The 16624-nt window shown below is 42.0% G+C and overlaps 13 protein-coding genes and 24 non-coding genes across 37 annotated transcripts, besides 1 other annotated feature; 9 read left to right on the top strand and 28 right to left on the bottom strand. All coding sequences in view use genetic code 2, as the record gives it.

Moving 5' to 3' along the window:
- Positions 1-1160: a D loop (control region).
- On the top strand, positions 1161-1226 carry trnP. Its single transcript has one exon. It is a non-coding gene; the product is annotated as a tRNA-Pro (tRNA).
- Position 1227: 1 nt separating this feature from the next.
- On the bottom strand, positions 1228-1300 carry trnT. Its single transcript has one exon. It is a non-coding gene; the product is annotated as a tRNA-Thr (tRNA).
- On the bottom strand, positions 1301-2440 carry CYTB (cytochrome b). Its single transcript has one exon. The coding sequence runs from the start codon at positions 2438-2440 to the stop codon at positions 1301-1303; it is 1140 nt and encodes a 379-aa protein (YP_011108383.1).
- A 4-nt stretch (positions 2441-2444) lies between these two features.
- On the top strand, positions 2445-2513 carry trnE. Its single transcript has one exon. It is a non-coding gene; the product is annotated as a tRNA-Glu (tRNA).
- ND6 (NADH dehydrogenase subunit 6) lies at positions 2514-3041 on the top strand. Its single transcript has one exon. The coding sequence runs from the start codon at positions 2514-2516 to the stop codon at positions 3039-3041; it is 528 nt and encodes a 175-aa protein (YP_011108382.1).
- Positions 3025-4839, bottom strand: ND5 (NADH dehydrogenase subunit 5). Its single transcript has one exon. The coding sequence runs from the start codon at positions 4837-4839 to the stop codon at positions 3025-3027; it is 1815 nt and encodes a 604-aa protein (YP_011108381.1).
- Positions 4840-4845: 6 nt separating this feature from the next.
- Positions 4846-4915, bottom strand: trnL1. Its single transcript has one exon. It is a non-coding gene; the product is annotated as a tRNA-Leu (tRNA).
- A 1-nt stretch (position 4916) lies between these two features.
- Positions 4917-4977, bottom strand: trnS1. The gene has a single exon. It is a non-coding gene; the product is annotated as a tRNA-Ser (tRNA).
- On the bottom strand, positions 4977-5045 carry trnH. Its single transcript has one exon. It is a non-coding gene; the product is annotated as a tRNA-His (tRNA).
- Positions 5046-6423, bottom strand: ND4 (NADH dehydrogenase subunit 4). Its single transcript has one exon. A coding segment is annotated over exon 1 (1378 nt).
- ND4L (NADH dehydrogenase subunit 4L) lies at positions 6417-6713 on the bottom strand. Its single transcript has one exon. The coding sequence runs from the start codon at positions 6711-6713 to the stop codon at positions 6417-6419; it is 297 nt and encodes a 98-aa protein (YP_011108379.1).
- A 1-nt stretch (position 6714) lies between these two features.
- trnR lies at positions 6715-6783 on the bottom strand. The gene has a single exon. It is a non-coding gene; the product is annotated as a tRNA-Arg (tRNA).
- A 1-nt stretch (position 6784) lies between these two features.
- Positions 6785-7130, bottom strand: ND3 (NADH dehydrogenase subunit 3). Its single transcript has one exon. A coding segment is annotated over exon 1 (346 nt).
- trnG lies at positions 7131-7199 on the bottom strand. The gene has a single exon. It is a non-coding gene; the product is annotated as a tRNA-Gly (tRNA).
- COX3 (cytochrome c oxidase subunit III) lies at positions 7200-7983 on the bottom strand. Its single transcript has one exon. A coding segment is annotated over exon 1 (784 nt).
- Positions 7983-8663, bottom strand: ATP6 (ATP synthase F0 subunit 6). Its single transcript has one exon. The coding sequence runs from the start codon at positions 8661-8663 to the stop codon at positions 7983-7985; it is 681 nt and encodes a 226-aa protein (YP_011108376.1).
- On the bottom strand, positions 8621-8824 carry ATP8 (ATP synthase F0 subunit 8). Its single transcript has one exon. The coding sequence runs from the start codon at positions 8822-8824 to the stop codon at positions 8621-8623; it is 204 nt and encodes a 67-aa protein (YP_011108375.1).
- Position 8825: 1 nt separating this feature from the next.
- On the bottom strand, positions 8826-8893 carry trnK. Its single transcript has one exon. It is a non-coding gene; the product is annotated as a tRNA-Lys (tRNA).
- A 3-nt stretch (positions 8894-8896) lies between these two features.
- COX2 (cytochrome c oxidase subunit II) lies at positions 8897-9580 on the bottom strand. The gene has a single exon. The coding sequence runs from the start codon at positions 9578-9580 to the stop codon at positions 8897-8899; it is 684 nt and encodes a 227-aa protein (YP_011108374.1).
- Positions 9581-9647, bottom strand: trnD. The gene has a single exon. It is a non-coding gene; the product is annotated as a tRNA-Asp (tRNA).
- An 8-nt stretch (positions 9648-9655) lies between these two features.
- On the top strand, positions 9656-9724 carry trnS2. Its single transcript has one exon. It is a non-coding gene; the product is annotated as a tRNA-Ser (tRNA).
- COX1 (cytochrome c oxidase subunit I) lies at positions 9722-11266 on the bottom strand. Its single transcript has one exon. The coding sequence runs from the start codon at positions 11264-11266 to the stop codon at positions 9722-9724; it is 1545 nt and encodes a 514-aa protein (YP_011108373.1).
- A 1-nt stretch (position 11267) lies between these two features.
- Positions 11268-11334, top strand: trnY. Its single transcript has one exon. It is a non-coding gene; the product is annotated as a tRNA-Tyr (tRNA).
- Positions 11335-11400, top strand: trnC. Its single transcript has one exon. It is a non-coding gene; the product is annotated as a tRNA-Cys (tRNA).
- A 32-nt stretch (positions 11401-11432) lies between these two features.
- trnN lies at positions 11433-11505 on the top strand. The gene has a single exon. It is a non-coding gene; the product is annotated as a tRNA-Asn (tRNA).
- A 1-nt stretch (position 11506) lies between these two features.
- trnA lies at positions 11507-11575 on the top strand. Its single transcript has one exon. It is a non-coding gene; the product is annotated as a tRNA-Ala (tRNA).
- A 5-nt stretch (positions 11576-11580) lies between these two features.
- On the bottom strand, positions 11581-11650 carry trnW. The gene has a single exon. It is a non-coding gene; the product is annotated as a tRNA-Trp (tRNA).
- Positions 11651-12689, bottom strand: ND2 (NADH dehydrogenase subunit 2). The gene has a single exon. A coding segment is annotated over exon 1 (1039 nt).
- Positions 12690-12758, bottom strand: trnM. Its single transcript has one exon. It is a non-coding gene; the product is annotated as a tRNA-Met (tRNA).
- A 2-nt stretch (positions 12759-12760) lies between these two features.
- On the top strand, positions 12761-12833 carry trnQ. The gene has a single exon. It is a non-coding gene; the product is annotated as a tRNA-Gln (tRNA).
- trnI lies at positions 12831-12899 on the bottom strand. The gene has a single exon. It is a non-coding gene; the product is annotated as a tRNA-Ile (tRNA).
- On the bottom strand, positions 12900-13855 carry ND1 (NADH dehydrogenase subunit 1). Its single transcript has one exon. A coding segment is annotated over exon 1 (956 nt).
- A 2-nt stretch (positions 13856-13857) lies between these two features.
- Positions 13858-13932, bottom strand: trnL2. Its single transcript has one exon. It is a non-coding gene; the product is annotated as a tRNA-Leu (tRNA).
- On the bottom strand, positions 13933-15511 carry rrn16. Its single transcript has one exon. It is a non-coding gene; the product is annotated as a 16S ribosomal RNA (ribosomal RNA).
- On the bottom strand, positions 15512-15578 carry trnV. Its single transcript has one exon. It is a non-coding gene; the product is annotated as a tRNA-Val (tRNA).
- rrn12 lies at positions 15579-16554 on the bottom strand. The gene has a single exon. It is a non-coding gene; the product is annotated as a 12S ribosomal RNA (ribosomal RNA).
- On the bottom strand, positions 16555-16624 carry trnF. Its single transcript has one exon. It is a non-coding gene; the product is annotated as a tRNA-Phe (tRNA).

Here is a 16624-nt window from a genome sequence, read left to right as displayed (position 1 = left end):
GGGGGAAGAAGGGTTGACAGATTTAGAAAATCAGATCTAGGGGGATGCCTGTCTATGGAAATTTTATTGATTAAAGTAGCATGTTGGTATTAATGGCGGGGGGGAGAGTTCTGTTAAGATTGTTAGGTGTGTTGAGTTATTATGGTTGGCATGCGAGGGTTAAGCTTCATGAAGTATTGTGCATTGTTTAGTCTTGTTTTTGGGGTTTGGCAAGATTGTGTTGAATGTACATATGTGGAGTTTAATGGGGGGTAGGGGGGTTTGATTAAGAAAGCTATATTACTTGCTTGCTGCGCGGGTAGGTGCACAGGTGCACAGGTGCACAGGTGCACAGGTGCACAGGTGCACAGGTGCACAGGTGCACAGGTGCACAGGTGCACAGGTGCACAGGTGCACAGGTGCACAGGTGCACAGGTGCACAGGTGCACAGGTGCACAGGTGCACAGGTGCACAGGTGCACAGGTGCACAGGTGCACAGGTGCACAGGTGCACAGGTGCACTTGTTTCCTATGTCCCGTTACCATGAACTGAATAACACCTTATGGTTGCTGATGCGGAGGGATAACGTTCAATTTAAGTCCAGCTTCAATTTAATTGACTGCGTCGAGGCCTTTGACGGCCATAGCTGAGTCATAGCATCCCCAAATATAAAAAAATACCAAATGCATGAAACCACAGTTATGTGTGAGCATGGGCTGATTAGTCATTAGTCCATCGAGATGTCTTATTTAAGGGGAAAGAATGGGCGAGGTTGGGTAAGAATGGCCCTGAAGAAAGAACCAGATGCCAGGTATAGTTTCATTGTAGAAACCCCCACGTTTGGATGGGCCCGGAGCGAGGATTGGGACACGTAGTTGAGAGGGTTGCTGATTTCCCGCGGCTTGGTGATTAAGCTCGTGGAACATGGGTTGTGATATGCGTGTTGACTGGAAATGATTTGACTTGGATGGGGTATGCACGATCAATAATATAATGTACTCATGTAAGATAAATGATATTATGTACATGCTTATTATTCATGGGGTGAACAATTTAATGCACGATGTACATAGGCCATTCATAAGATATTGCATGTCAGGTGGGTATGGTGTTATATGGGGGTATAATCTGATACTGACATAGCACATGAGGGCGGATTGTTGTCGTTTAGGGGAAGAAATCAAGGAATAGTTTAAGTAGAATTTCAGCTTTGGGTGTTGATGGTGGAGCTAGAGCTTCTTCCTTGATAGTCCTTGGGAGGAACGTTTTCCCCCTTTTCTGGTTTACAAGACCAGGGTAATGTGCGATATACTACAGGGACTCTTCATTTTAGGAGATTGTTTTCGATGGTGCTTGCGAGTGGTATAAAAATGAGAATTAGGGAGAAGTAGAGGATTGAGGCCAGTTGGCCGATAATTACGTATGGGTGTTCCACTGGCTGTCCGCCGATTCATGTTAGTGTCAGTAAGTCTGCCACTAAGAGTCAGAATACGCATTGGCTGAGAGGCCGGAATATTATGCTTCGTTGTTTTGATATGTGGAGGGTGGGGATGAGTGCTAGGATCAGGATGGAGAGGATTAGGGCTAATACGCCGCCTAGTTTGTTGGGAATGGAGCGTAGGATGGCGTAGGCAAACAGGAAGTACCATTCCGGTTTAATATGAGGGGGAGTGCTGAGAGGGTTAGCTGGGGTGTAGTTGTCTGGGTCTCCTAGGAGGTCGGGGGAGAATAATACTAGAGTTAGTAGGAGCAAGATCAGGAGGAGGAGTCCTAGGATGTCTTTAATTGTATAATATGGGTGGAATGGGATTTTGTCCATATCGGATGGGATTCCTGAGGGGTTGTTAGATCCTGTTTCGTGAAGAAATAGTAAATGTACGACTACCAGGGCTGTGATGATGAAGGGTAGGATGAAGTGGAAAGCAAAAAATCGGGTAAGGGTGGCTTTGTCTACTGAGAATCCACCTCAGATTCACTCGACGAGGGTAGTACCGATGTAGGGAATTGCTGATAGGAGGTTCGTGATGACTGTTGCTCCTCAAAAGGATATTTGGCCTCATGGTAGGACATAGCCCATGAATGCTGTAGCTATAACTGTGAAAAGTAGGATGATTCCAATGTTTCATGTCTCTAGGAATGTGTAAGAGCCGTAGTAGAGGCCGCGTCCTACGTGAATGAAGAGGCAGATAAAAAATATTGATGCTCCGTTGGCATGGAGGTAGCGAATAATTCATCCGTAGTTAACGTCTCGGCAGATGTGAGTGACGGATGAGAAGGCAGTTGTCGTGTCTGATGTGTAGTGTATGGCTAGGAATAGGCCTGTTAAGATTTGGAGGATTAGGCAGATTCCTAGGAGGGAGCCGAAGTTTCATCATGATGAAATGTTTGAGGGGGCTGGTAGGTCAATAAAAGAGTTATTGATGATTTTAATTAGTGGGTGAGATTTCCGGATGTTTGTCATTGGTGTTCTTATAGTTGAAATACAACGATGATTTTTCATGTCATTGGTCGTGGTTAGATTCCACGTGGGAATAATGATGACATATATTGTGTTTATTTTGAGTGTTATTTTTGTTGTTAGTTTTGTGGGGTTTTCTTCAAAACCTTCACCTATTTATGGGGGTTTAGTGCTGATTGTAAGTGGAGGGGTCGGTTGTGGTATTATTATGAATTTTGGAGGGTCCTTTTTGGGGTTGATGGTGTTTTTGATTTATTTGGGAGGAATGTTGGTTGTTTTTGGTTATACAACGGCTATGGCTACTGAGCAGTATCCTGAGGTATGGGTGTCTAATACGACTGTTATGGGGGTATTTCTTTTAGGGTTGTTGATGGAGGTTATGTTGGTTTTATATGTTCTGAAGAGTGAGGAAGTGGGGGTAGTGTTTAAGTTTAGTGGTGTGGGGGATTGAGCTATTTATGATACTGGAGATTCTGGGGTGTTTAGTGAGGAAATTATAGGGGTTGCTGCATTGTATAGTTATGGGGCTTGGGTTGTGATTGTGACTGGTTGATCGTTGCTTGTTGGGGTCTTGGTAATTTTAGAGGTTACTCGTGGAGATTAAAAAGTAGTATGCTTAGGGTAAGGGTGATGAGGAATGAGAGGAAATATAATTTGATTTGTCCTTTCTGGGTGGAAATTAGGATCGAGGTTTTTATTTGGAACTGGGAGATAGATTTTGGCAGGATGTTTTCTAGTCAGATTGAGTCTAGTAGAAGTGATGCTGATTTTTGGCTTATTGATAGGTTAGCGAGCGGTGGGAGTCGGTGTATAATTGTTGGGTAGTATCCTAGGAGGTTGGAGAATTTGAATACGCTGGTGGAGTGTTCTAGTTTTAAGTTATGGGTTATCAAGCTTAGTTCTAGGGCTAGTGTAAATCCTAGGATGGTTACTGCGAGGGCGGTGAGTTTTATGTAAGTAGGTATGGTTATTTCTGGGACGGTTGTGGGGTAGATATTGTTGGAGATGAAGAATCCGGCAAAAACGCTGCCAATTAAGAGGCGTTTGATGGAGTTAATTAGAAAGGGGTTATTTTCGTTGATTGAGGTCAGAGGGAGGAAGCGGGGTTGCCCTAGGAGTGCAAAGAAGATGATTCGGGTGCTGTAGACAGCTGTGAGGGATGTGGCAATGAGAGTTATTAGTAGGGCTCAGGCGTTGGTGTACGATGTGTTGGCGGTTTCGATGATGAGGTCTTTGGAATAGAAGCCTGTGAGGAAAGGAATTCCGGTGAGTGCAAGGCTGCCAATAATTAGGGATGTGGTGGTGAAGGGTATTGCATTAAATAGTCCGCCTATTTTTCGGATATCTTGCTCGTCATTTAGGCTGTGGATAATGGATCCGGAACATATAAATAGTATAGCTTTGAAGAATGCGTGAGTGCAGATGTGGAGGAATGCTAGGTAGGGTTGATTGATACCGATGGTTACGATTATCAGGCCTAGTTGGCTGGAGGTGGAGAAAGCAATGATTTTTTTGATATCGTTTTGAGTGAGTGCGCAGATTGCTGTGAATAGTGTGGTGATGGCTCCTAGGCATAGGGTAAGTGACTGGATTGTTTTGTTGTTTTCTATTAGTGGATGGAAGCGGATTAGCAGGAAGACGCCTGCTACAACTATTGTGCTGGAGTGGAGTAGGGCTGAGACTGGTGTAGGGCCCTCTATGGCTGAAGGAAGTCATGGGTGGAGTCCAAATTGAGCGGATTTGCCAGTTGCGGCTAGGAGGAGGCCTAGGAGCGGGAGGTTGGTAAGGTTGGGGTCGAGTATGAAGATTTGTTGGAGGTCTCATGTGTTGGTGTTGAATAGGAATCAGGCTATGGCCATGATGAAGCCGATATCCCCGATGCGGTTATAAAGGATTGCTTGAAGGGCCGCGGTGTTGGCATCTGTTCGGCCGTATCATCATCCGATTAGTAAGAATGACATGATGCCTACTCCCTCCCATCCGATGAATAGTTGGAAAAGGTTGTTAGCTGTGACTAGAATTATTATAGTGATGAGGAATGTAAGTAAGTATTTAAAAAATCGAGTAATATAAGGATCTGAGTGCATGTATCATAGGGAGAATTCCATAATAGATCATGTTACGAATAGGGCTACTGGTACGAAAATTATTGAGAAGTAATCTAGTTTGAAGCTTAGGGATAGTTTGAGGGTTTGTATGGTTATTCAGTGTCAGTTTGAGATAATTGTTTCTTGTCCAGAGTGAATAAATATTATAGTGGGAATTAGGCTAGTAATGAAGGCATATGAGATAGTGTTTTTTACATGATGTGGGAACGTGCTGTTTTTGTAGGTATTGAAGATTGATGATATGATTGGGAGGGTTAGTACTAATAGTGAAACTAGTATGAGGGAGGAGAACATGTTGATTACTTTTATTTGGAGTTGCACCAATTTTTTGGTTCCTAAGACCAACGGATAGCTCCTATCCTTTAAAAGTTTGAGAGAGCCATGTTTATTGGACATGGGGGCATGAATTAGCAGTTCTTGCATACTTTCTCGGTAAATAAGAAATATTAAGTTTCTGTTTCTAGATCCACAATCTAGTGTTTTTGTTAAACTATATTTACAGTACGTAAAGCCTAGGATAATTTTAGGGTTAAGTGACAGGAGTAGTAGGGGAGTCATGTGGAGGGCCATGAGTGCGTTTTCTCGTGTAAATGAAGGTTTAATGCTGTTGATATGGTGTGTGTATTTCCCTCGTTGTGTTGTGATTAGTATGTATAGGGAGTAGAGGGCGGTGATGGTGATATTGGCTCCTATTAGGATAATGGTAATATTTGATCATGAGAATGATGATATTACTACGAATAGCTCTCCAATTAGGTTAATGCTGGGAGGGAGGGCCAGGTTGGTTAGGCTGGCTAATAGTCATCAGGCTGCTATAAGGGGAAGAAGTGTTTGAAGCCCACGGGCTAGGATTATAGTTCGGCTATGGGTACGTTCGTAATTTGAGTTTGCCAGGCAGAATAGTATTGATGATGTAAGGCCGTGAGCGATTATTAGGGCTGTAGCTCCTATATAACTTCATGGTGTTTGGATGAGGACGGCTACGATTACTAGGGCCATGTGGCTGACAGAGGAGTATGCAATAAGTGATTTTAGATCGGTTTGTCGCAAGCAGATGGAACTAGTTATGATTATTCCTCACAGGGATAGTATGAGGAAGGGGTAGGCTATAAAGCTAGTTTGGGGGTTTAGTATTGTTGTAATTCGTAGTATTCCGTAGCCTCCTAGTTTTAGTAGAATGGCTGCTAGCACTATGGATCCGGCAATTGGGGCTTCTACATGGGCTTTTGGGAGTCAGAGGTGAAGACCATATAGGGGTATTTTGACTATGAATGCTATTATACATGCTAGTCATAGGAAAATATTGGATCAAGAGTCGGGTAGTGCTTGGTTTCAGTATTGAATTAATAGGAAGTTTAGTGAGCCTGTTAGGTTTTGGATAGAGATTAGTGCAACTAAGAGTGGGAGGGAACCTATTAGTGTGTAGAATAGGAAGTAGAGGCCTGCGTTCAGGCGTTCTGTTTGGTTACCTCAGCGGGTGATGATAATTAGTGTTGGAACTAATGTGGCTTCAAATAGGATGTAGAAGGAGATTAGTTCTGTGGCGGTAAAAGTCATGATTAGGAAAGTTTGAAGTATGGTTAGCATGGTGATGTAGAGTTTTTTTCGGATTAGTGGTTCCTTAGATAGATGGTGTTGGCTGGCTATGAGTATTAGTGGTAGTAGTCATGTTGTCAACACCAGAAGTGGGGCTGATAGGGGATCAGAGAAGAATATTAGTGAGAAGTTTAGGCTATTGTTGCTAGGTTGGTTTAGGAGGGATAGGCTGATAAGGCTGATTAATAGACTGTAGGTTGTAGTGTTGATTCAGATTATATTCTTTTTTGATAGTCATGTAAGGGGCATAAGTATGATTGTGGGAATGATGATTTTTAGCATTGGAGGAGGTTAAGGTTTTGTACGTGGTCTACTCCATAAGTATTGGAGACTATGACTAGTAGGGATAATCCTAGAGCTGCTTCGCAGGCAGCGAATACTAGTAAGATGATAGGTATTATACTAGCTAGTGTGAAGTGGGTGTTTAGGACTATTATGGTTGCTATGACGAATAGTGATAGTATTATTCCTTCTAGGCATAGGAGTGAGGATATTAGGTGGGATCGGTACATTAGTAGGCCTACGAGGGATACCGTGAATGCTAGGAAGATATTAATATGGACTAGTGACATGTTGGTAATTATGAAGTTAATCATAGTTTAATGAGTCGAAATCATTTGTTTTGGTTTAAACTAATTACCATACTCAGTTCATTCTAGTCCTTTTTGGGTTCATTCGTAGGCTAGGCTGATGGCTAGAAGAGAGATTAGGACTAGTGCTATGATAAGTATAGTGTTTAGGTTAGTTGTTTGGGATGCTCATGGAAGGGGTAATAGGAGGGCAATTTCTAAGTCGAATAGCAGAAATGTAATGGCCACTAAGAAAAATTTTATTGAGAAGGGGAGGCGTGCTGACCCTATAGGGTCAAATCCGCATTCATATGGGCTGGTTTTTTCTGCATAGATGTTTAGTTGTGGTAGTCAGAATGCGATGAGTACGAGTAGCGAGGCTAGTAATGTGTTAGTGAGGAGTGTCAGTATGAGGTTTATTATTCTTTTTCGGGTTATACCGAAGCTGATTGATTGGAAGTCAATTGTACTGGTCAATACTAAAAGAATAGGATCCTCATCAATAAATAGAGACGTACAAGAATAGTCAGACTACGTCGACGAAGTGTCAGTATCAAGCGGCTGCTTCGAATCCGAAGTGGTGGCTGGATGTAAAGTGGAATTTTAGTTGGCGTAGGAAACATACAATGAGGAAGGTAGATCCGATAATTACGTGTAGTCCGTGGAACCCTGTTGCCACGAAAAATGTTGATCCGTATACTCCATCTGAAATAGTAAATGAGGCTTCATAGTATTCTGAGGCTTGGAGAAGGGTGAAGTATACGCCTAGTGAAATTGTGATGAATAGGCCTTGGAGCATATTTTTACGGTTTCCTTCTATTAGGCTATGGTGGGCTCAGGTGATAGAGACTCCAGATGCTAGGAGCACTGAGGTGTTGAGTAAGGGGACTTCTAGGGGGTTTAAGGGGTGGATACCTGTGGGTGGTCAGCAGCCGCCTAGTTCGGGTGTGGGGGCTAGGCTTGAGTGGTAAAAGGCTCAGAAGAAGCCAGAGAAGAAGAAGACTTCTGAGATAATAAAAAGGATTATGCCATATCGGAGTCCCTTTTGAACGATTGATGTGTGATGGCCTTGGAATGTGCTTTCTCGGATGATGTCTCGTCATCATTGATATATGGTAAGGATGTTAGTTAATAGCCCTATAGCTAGAAGTAAGGTTGAGTTAAAGTGAAATCACATGGCTAGTCCTGATGTTATCAGGAGGGCTGATAGGGCTCCTGTAAGTGGTCATGGGCTGGGGTTTACTATGTGGTAAGCGTGGGTTTGGTGGGTCATTAGGTGTTGTCGTGTAAGTAAAGGCTTACCAGGAGAGTGAATACGTAGGCTTGGATTATAGCTACTGCGAATTCGAGAATAGTTAGTAGAATTAGGATGATAAACGTAATAAGGGCTGTTGAGGGGCTGATGCTTATGAGGGCTAGTGTTGCCCCTCCGATGAGGTGTATTAGGAGGTGTCCGGCGGTAATGTTAGCGGTTAGCCGCACGGCTAGGGCTACAGGTTGAATAAATAGGCTGATAGTCTCGATAATTACTAGTATGGGGATGAGGAAAATGGGCGTTCCTTGAGGTAGAAAGTGGGCTAGGGCTGCTTTTGTTTTATGACGAAAGCCTATGAACACTGTCCCTGCCCATAGGGGAATAGCTATGCCTAGGTTTATTGATAGTTGTGTTGTTGGTGTAAATGAGTGAGGTAGTAGGCCTAATAAGTTTGTTGAGCCAATGAATAGGATCAGTGATATGAGTATAAGAGTTCAGGTTTGTCCTTTGCTGTTATGGATAGCTATTATTTGTTTTGATGTAAGTTGGACTAGCCATTGTTGAATTGAGATTAGGCGATTGTTGATTAGTCGGTTGGGTGAAGGGAATAGGATGCTGGGAAATATGATGATCAGAATTACAATAGGGAGGCCTATTATTGTTGGGGTAGCGAAAGAGGCGAATAGATTTTCGTTCATTTTGATTCTCAAGGGGCAGAGTGTTTTGTTATTTTGGTTGTCTTTACTTCTGGGTGTGTCGGGTAGGAGTGCTTTGAGATTTTTAGTTGAAATACAATAAATAGAGTTAGGATTATTGAGACGATATTAATAAATCATGTTGATGTATCCAACTGTGGCATATCACTAGGGAGGGGGTTGAACCCTCAATCTTTAACTTAAAAGGTTAATGCTATAATAGCTTCTTAGTGACTTTATAATATTGATGCAGATCATTCTTCGAAGTGTTTCAGTGGAACTAGTTCAAGGACAATTGGCATAAAGCTGTGGTTTGATCCGCAGATCTCTGAGCATTGACCGTAGTAAAGTCCTGGTCGAGAGGCCACGAGAGTTGTCTGATTTAGGCGCCCAGGGATAGCGTCTGTTTTTAGGCCTAGGGAGGGCACAGCTCATGAGTGTAGGACGTCCTCGGATGAAATTAGCATTCGGATGGTTATTTCTATGGGGAGAACCACTCGATTGTCGACTTCTAGAAGACGTAATTCTCCTGGTTTTAGGTCTGATGTGGGGATCATGTAGGAGTCAAAGGTCAAGTCTTCGTAATCGGTATACTCGTAGCTTCAGTATCATTGGTGGCCTATTGTTTTGACTGTGAGGGACGGATTATTGATTTCATCTATTATATATAGAATTCGTAGGGATGGGAGGGCGATTAGAATAAGGATGATGGCTGGTAAAATCGTTCAAATTGTCTCTACTTCTTGAGCATCTATGGTGCTGGTATGGGTTAATTTAGTTGTTAGTATTGATGAGATAATATATAATACTAGAGAGCTAATTAGGAATACGATTATTAGTGTGTGGTCGTGGAAGTGTAGGAGTTCTTCTATAATAGGGGATGTTGCGTCTTGGAATCCTAGTTGGAAGGGGTAGGCCATAGAGGTATATAGGGGTTTAACCTATAATTTAACTTTGACAAAGTTATGTAATTTTTACTAATACCTCAATTGATGGAGAAAGACATAGTGGTTATGATATTGGCTTGAAACCAGTTAGAGGGGGTTCGATTCCTTCCTTTCTTATTTTAGGTTTACGTAGGTGGGTTCTTCAAATGTGTGGTATGGTGGGGGGCATCCGTGTAGTCATTCCAGATTAGTTGAGGTTAATTCTACTGTAGACACTTCTCGTTTGGATGCGAATGCTTCTCAAATTATGAAAATTATTAGTATCACTGCTGTAAGTGAGATAAAAGATCCTATGGATGAGATGGTATTTCATGTTGTATATGCGTCTGGATAATCAGAATAGCGTCGTGGCATTCCTGAGAGGCCAAGGAAATGTTGTGGGAAGAAGGTTATATTTACCCCTACGAATATAATTGTAAAGTGGATTTTTGCTCAGGTTTGGTTGAGTGTGTATCCTGAGAATAGAGGGAATCAGTGTACAAATCCCCCCATAATGGCGAAGACTGCTCCTATAGACAGGACATAATGGAAATGTGCTACTACATAATAAGTATCGTGGAGAACAATATCTAGGGATGAGTTAGCTAGGACGATTCCTGTTAGACCTCCTACTGTGAATAAGAAGATGAAGCCTAGAGCTCAGAGTATAGCTGGAGATCATTTGATATTTCCTCCGTGCAGGGTGGCTAGTCAGCTGAATACTTTTACACCGGTAGGGATAGCGATGATTATGGTAGCTGATGTGAAGTATGCTCGTGTGTCAACGTCTATCCCTACTGTAAACATGTGGTGAGCCCATACGATGAAGCCTAGAAAGCCAATGGATATTATAGCTCACACTATACCCATGTAGCCAAAAGGTTCCTTTTTACCTGAGTAGTATGTGACGATGTGTGAGATTATACCGAAGCCTGGTAGGATAAGAATATAGACTTCGGGGTGTCCGAAGAATCAGAATAGGTGTTGATAAAGGATTGGATCCCCTCCTCCTGCGGGGTCGAAGAAAGTAGTGTTTAGGTTACGGTCTGTGAGAAGCATGGTAATGCCTGCTGCTAGGACCGGGAGGGCTAGGAGAAGGAGTACTGCCGTAATAAGGACAGATCAAACGAATAGGGGGGTTTGATATTGGGATAGAGCTGGTGGTTTTATGTTAATGATTGTGGTAATAAAGTTGATGGCACCTAAAATCGAGGACACCCCAGCCAGGTGGAGAGAGAAAATGGTTAAGTCAACAGAGGCTCCTGCATGCGCCAGATTTCCAGCTAGAGGAGGATATACGGTTCAGCCTGTTCCGGCACCTGCTTCAATTATTGAGGAAGCGAGAAGAAGTAGGAATGATGGGGGAAGTAATCAGAAGCTTATGTTGTTTATTCGGGGGAAAGCTATATCAGGTGCTCCAATTATCAGGGGGACTAATCAGTTTCCGAATCCTCCGATTATAATGGGTATGACCATAAAGAAAATTATTACGAATGCATGGGCGGTTACAATAACATTGTAGATCTGATCATCTCCTAGTAGGGTCCCAGGTTGGCCTAATTCAGCACGGATTAGGAGGCTTAGGGCAGTTCCTACTATTCCAGCTCAAGCGCCGAATAGGAGGTACAGAGTGCCGATGTCTTTGTGGTTAGTTGAAAATAGTCAGCGGTTGATGAACATAGGTAAGATGGCTGAGTAAGCATTAGACTGTAAATCTAAAGACAGGGGTTGGAATCCTCTTCTTATCAAGTCCCGTGGTGAATTTCACATTGAATTGCAAATTCAAAGGAGCAGCTTCAATTCTGCCGGGGCTTCTCCCGCCTTTTTTTCTAGGCGGCGGGAGAAGTAGATTGAAGCCAGTTGATTAGGGTATTTAGCTGTTAACTAAAATTTCGTGGGATGGTAGCCCACCAATCTAGTAAGGGCTTAGCTTAATAAAAGTGTTTGATTTGCGTTCAATTGATGTGAGATAGAGTCTCGCAGTCCTTAGTATGCAGGAATTAAGTGGATTCACTTGCTTAGAGCTTTGAAGGCTCTTGGTCTGGGATGTTAACCTAAATTCCTAGTCCAAAATTGATAGTATGGGGGTTAGGGGGAGGAGTAGGGAGGATATAACAATTAACGGGGGTAAGAGAGTAATTCGTTTGGTTTCGAATTGTCATTTTATTTTTATGTTGTTTGTGGATGGGAATATGGTCAGTGAGGTGGAATAGGTTAGTCGTATGTAGAAGTAGAGGTTGAGTAGTGCTATAATGGCTATTAGTGTGGGGAGGATGATGCTGCTATTTTTGGTGAGCTCTTGAATGATTATTCATTTGGGTATGAATCCTGATAGTGGGGGGAGGCCTCCTATGGATAGTAAGGTAATTAGGATTAGTGTAGTGGTTAGAGGTGTTTTGTTTCATGTGTGGGAGAGTGATAGTGTTGTAGTAGAGGAGCTGTGGATAAATAGTATGAATATTGTGAGTGTTATTATAATGTAAATTAATATGTTTAGTATTGTCAGTGTTGGGTTATATACTAGGACAGCTGTTATTCATCCTATATGCGCGATTGACGAGTATGCTATGATTTTTCGTAGTTGGGTTTGGTTGAGACCGCCTCAGCCTCCTACTAGGATTGACAGTACGGCTATAGTTAATAAGATATTTAGGTTAATTGAGGGTGAGATTTGATATAGGATTGATATTGGGGCTAGTTTTTGTCATGTAAGTAGGATGAGACCTGATGTTAATGAGATGCCCTGTGTGACTTCGGGTACTCAGAAGTGGAATGGTGTGAGTCCAAGTTTTATGGCGAGAGCTGAAGTTATAATGATGGACGCTGTGGGGTTGAAGACTTTTGTGATTGTTCATTGGCCTGAGTGTATGAGGTTAATGATGATCGCTATTATGAGGAGTATTGATGCGGTGGCTTGGGTTAGAAAATATTTGGTGGAGGCTTCTATGGTTCGGGGATTGTACTTTTTTATTAGGATGGGGATAATGGCTAGTAGATTTATTTCAAATCCGATTCAGATTATTAGTCAGTGTGAGCTTATTATAACGATTATAGTTCCTAGAAGAACTGTTATTAGAATAGTTGTGAAGATAAGGGGGTTTATTAGTACGGGAAGGGTGTAATCCAACATTTTCGGGGTATGGGCCCGATAGCTTATTTAGCTGACCTTACTTGTAGGACATGGTGTAATTCGGTAGCACGGAGGATTTTGAATTCTCAGGAGCAGGTTCAATTCCTGTAGTTCTAGAAATAAGAGGGTTTGAGCCTCTATGTTTTACTCTATCAAAGTAACTCTTTTGTCAGACATATTTCCTATGTTTGTGGTGGGATGCTGGATAGTATGATTGGAAGTGAGACGTGTCATATGCAGAGGGCTAGTGTGAGTGGTAGGAAGTTCTTTCATAGGAGGTGTATAAGTTGGTCATATCGGAATCGTGGGTAGGATGCTCGGATTCATAGGAAGGAACATGTTAGAAGGAGAGCTTTAATGGTGAAATTAATTGAGTAGAGTTCTGGCAGGTAAGGGTTGTGAAATGCTCCTAGAAATAGGGTTGTTGTGAAGATGTTTATCATGATGATGTTTGCGTATTCTGCTAGGAAGAATAGAGCAAATGGGCCGGCTGCGTATTCAACGTTGAATCCAGAGACGAGTTCTGATTCTCCTTCTGTTAGGTCAAATGGAGCTCGGTTGGTTTCGGCTAATGTTGAGATGAATCACATTATGGCTAAGGGTCATGATGGGAAGATTAATCAGAGGTATTCTTGGGTAATAATAAGTGTTGATAATGTGAATGATCCGCTTATTAGGAGGACTGAGAGCAGGATGATTGCTAGAGTTACTTCGTATGAGATGGTTTGTGCTACTGCTCGTAGAGCTCCAATTAGGGCGTATTTTGAGTTTGAGGCCCATCCTGATCAAAGGATTGAGTAGACAGCTAGGCTGGACATGGCTAGTATGAATAGAATTCCTAGGTTTATGTTGATTAGTGGGTATGGTATGGGCAGAGGGATTCATATGGTTAAGGCCAGGGTTAGGGCTAGGATTGGTGCGATGATGAATATGGATGTCGATGATGTTAGTGGTTGTAGTGGCTCTTTGATAAATAGTTTGAGGGCATCGGCAATAGGTTGTAGTAGGCCGTAGGGGCCTACGATGTTGGGTCCTTTGCGAAGTTGCATATAGCCTAAGACTTTTCGTTCAACTAGTGTGAGGAATGCTACGGCGAGCAAGATTGGGACAATTAGGAGGAGAACGTTAATTATGAACATGTTGTTAGGGAGAGGAGTTGAACCTCTGAGTGTAAAGGTTTAAGTTTTATGCAATTTCCGGGCTCTGCCACCCTAACGAGCCCTGTTCTAGGGCGGTAGAAGTTATAAATTAGTTAGATTTAGATTATGTCATCTATTAGTTTGAGGGCGCTTCTTGTAAAGTGGGCCCTACTTTTCTTGTCCTTTCGTACTGGGAAAAGTATAGAATAGATAGAAACCGACCTGGATTACTCCGGTCTGAACTCAGATCACGTAAGACTTTAATCGTTGAACAAACGAACCCTTAATAGCGGTTGCACCATTAGGATGTCTTGATCCAACATCGAGGTCGTAAACCCTAATTGTCGATATGGACTCTGGAATAGGATTGCGCTGTTATCCCTAGGGTAACTTGTTCCGTTGATCAATGGTTTGGATCAATAAGTGATTATATATTTTGACTGGTTAGTCTGGATTTAAATCACTCGGAGGTTGTTTTGTTCTCCGAGGTCACCCCAACCGAAATTGCTGATTCAATCAAAAGTTTTGTTGTCCCTGAAGGTTAGGTTTGTGTGTTGTTTTTTGTGAATCAGTTAATTAAAGCTCCATAGGGTCTTCTCGTCTTATTTAGTCATTCCCGCCTCTTCACGGGAAGGTCAATTTCACTGATTGGAAGTAAGAGACAGTAAAACCCTCGTGTGGCCATTCATACAAGTCCCTATTTAGGGAACAAGTGATTATGCTACCTTTGCACGGTTAGGATACCGCGGCCGTTTAAACAGATGTCACTGGGCAGGCAGTGCCTCTAATACTGGAAATGCTAGAGGTGATGTTTTTGGTAAACAGGCGGGGTTTGTGTTTGCCGAGTTCCTTTTACTTCTTTTAATCTTTCCTTATAGATGCATGCCTGTGTTGGGTTAACAATGGTTTAAATAGATGATTAGTTTTTGGATTATCCCTATCTTGTTGTTAACTATCAGTGAGTATTCGTTCTGATATAAGCTTATGCAAGGAGAAATAATTCTTGTTACTCATATTAACATTATTGCTTCTATGTGTTGATAGAATAGTCCAGTATGAGATTAGGAGTTAGTTTGGGTTGATTGTTGGGATTAAGATAGATGTGTCGTTGAGCTTGAACGCTTTCTTAATTGATGGCTGCTTTTAAGCCAACTATGGGTTTATCTTGTTCTTACTCTCTAATGAAGGTTGTAACCTGTATCTAAAAAGCTGTACCTTTTTAGACTATAATTTAAATTTACATTAGAATTGAGTAGTTTTTAGGTAAATTTAAATTTGAACTGAAATTCTGTTTCTGGACAACCAGCTATCACCAGGCTCGTTGGGCTTTTCACCTCTACCTACGAATCTTCTCACTATTTTGCGACATAGATGAGTTGGTTCTTTGTAACTGTCCATAGGTAGCTCGTCTGGTTTCGGGGTGCTTAGCTTAAGTTCTCTTTGCTAAGTTTATTCTAGTTAAATCATTATGCAAAAGGTAAAAGGGGTAAGCTTTGCTGTTTAGTACTTTTAATGCATCTTTCATCGTTCCCTTACGGTACTTTCTCTATAGCGCCAAGTTAAAATTTCTATCTCCTATACTTTAATGGTTTGGTGAATGTTTTAGTTAAGTGACTAAGGGTAATTGAATTAGGTATTGTTTGGGCTAGCTTTAGTTCAAAGTGTTCATTTTGAGTGAAATCTTCTAGGTGTAAGCTGGATGCTTTGTTTAAGCTACACTTTGGTTATCCAAGTACACCTTCCGGTATACTTACCTTGTTACGACTTGTCTCCTTTCATATGTTTGGGTCACGGTTTTATGTTATGTTGTGATTTGTGATATTTAAGGAGGGTGACGGGCGGTGTGTGCGCGCTTCATGGCCTGATTCAATTAAGCTCTCTATTCTTAATTTACTGCTAAATCCTCCTTTAGTCTCCAGTTTCATGGAGACTTTCGTCCGGGTTAAAGTTCTTGTTCTTAGGGTAGAAAATGTAGCCCATTTCTCTCCATCCCATGGGCTACACCTTGACCTAACGTTTTTATGTTGGATATTTGTGCTTACTTCGGTACCTTGTTTAGGGTTTGCTGAAGATGGCGGTATATAGGCTGAATTAGCAAGGGATGGTGGGGTTTATCGGGGTTTATCGATTATGGAACAGGCTCCTCTAGAGGGATGTAAAGCACCGCCAAGTCCTTTGAGTTTTAGGCTGTTGCTAGTAGTACTCTGGCGAATAGCTTTGTTGTGGTAAGCTATTTTAGTTTAGGGCTAAGCATAGTGGGGTATCTAATCCCAGTTTGGGTCTTAGCTATCGTGTAGTCAGAGGTATTAAAGTCACTTTCGTAGTCTATTTTACTTTGGTTGTAGCTTTTTACGGCTTAACTGGGTTTTAACTTTATTTTGGTATTAGTCTTTGACACGCTTTACGCCGGAGGGTTTATTAATTTGGGTTAATCGTATGACCGCGGTGGCTGGCACGAAATTTACCAACCCTTATTTAATATGACTTAGTCGAACTTTCGTTCATAGCTTAATTTTTATCACTGCTGTGTCCCGTGGGGGTGTGGCTGAGCAAGGTGTTATGAGCTACTTTCTAGTGTGCTTGATACCTGCTCCTTTTAATCGTAGAGACGCGATTTAGAGGGCATTCTCACTGGGGTGCGGATACTTGCATGTGTAATTCTATTAATAACTAATAAAAAGGCTAGGACCAAACCTATGTGTTTATGGAGTAAGAATACTCATCTAGGCATTTTCAGTGCCTTGCTTTATATTATTAAGCTACATTAAC

The sequence above is a fragment of the mitochondrial genome of Equus caballus (assembly GCF_041296265.1).
Source record: "Equus caballus isolate H_3958 breed thoroughbred mitochondrion, complete sequence, whole genome shotgun sequence".
Taxonomy (NCBI): domain Eukaryota; kingdom Metazoa; phylum Chordata; class Mammalia; order Perissodactyla; family Equidae; genus Equus; species Equus caballus.
Note: the sequence above shows the minus strand (reverse complement) of the source record. Positions and strands in the feature narration are given on the sequence as shown.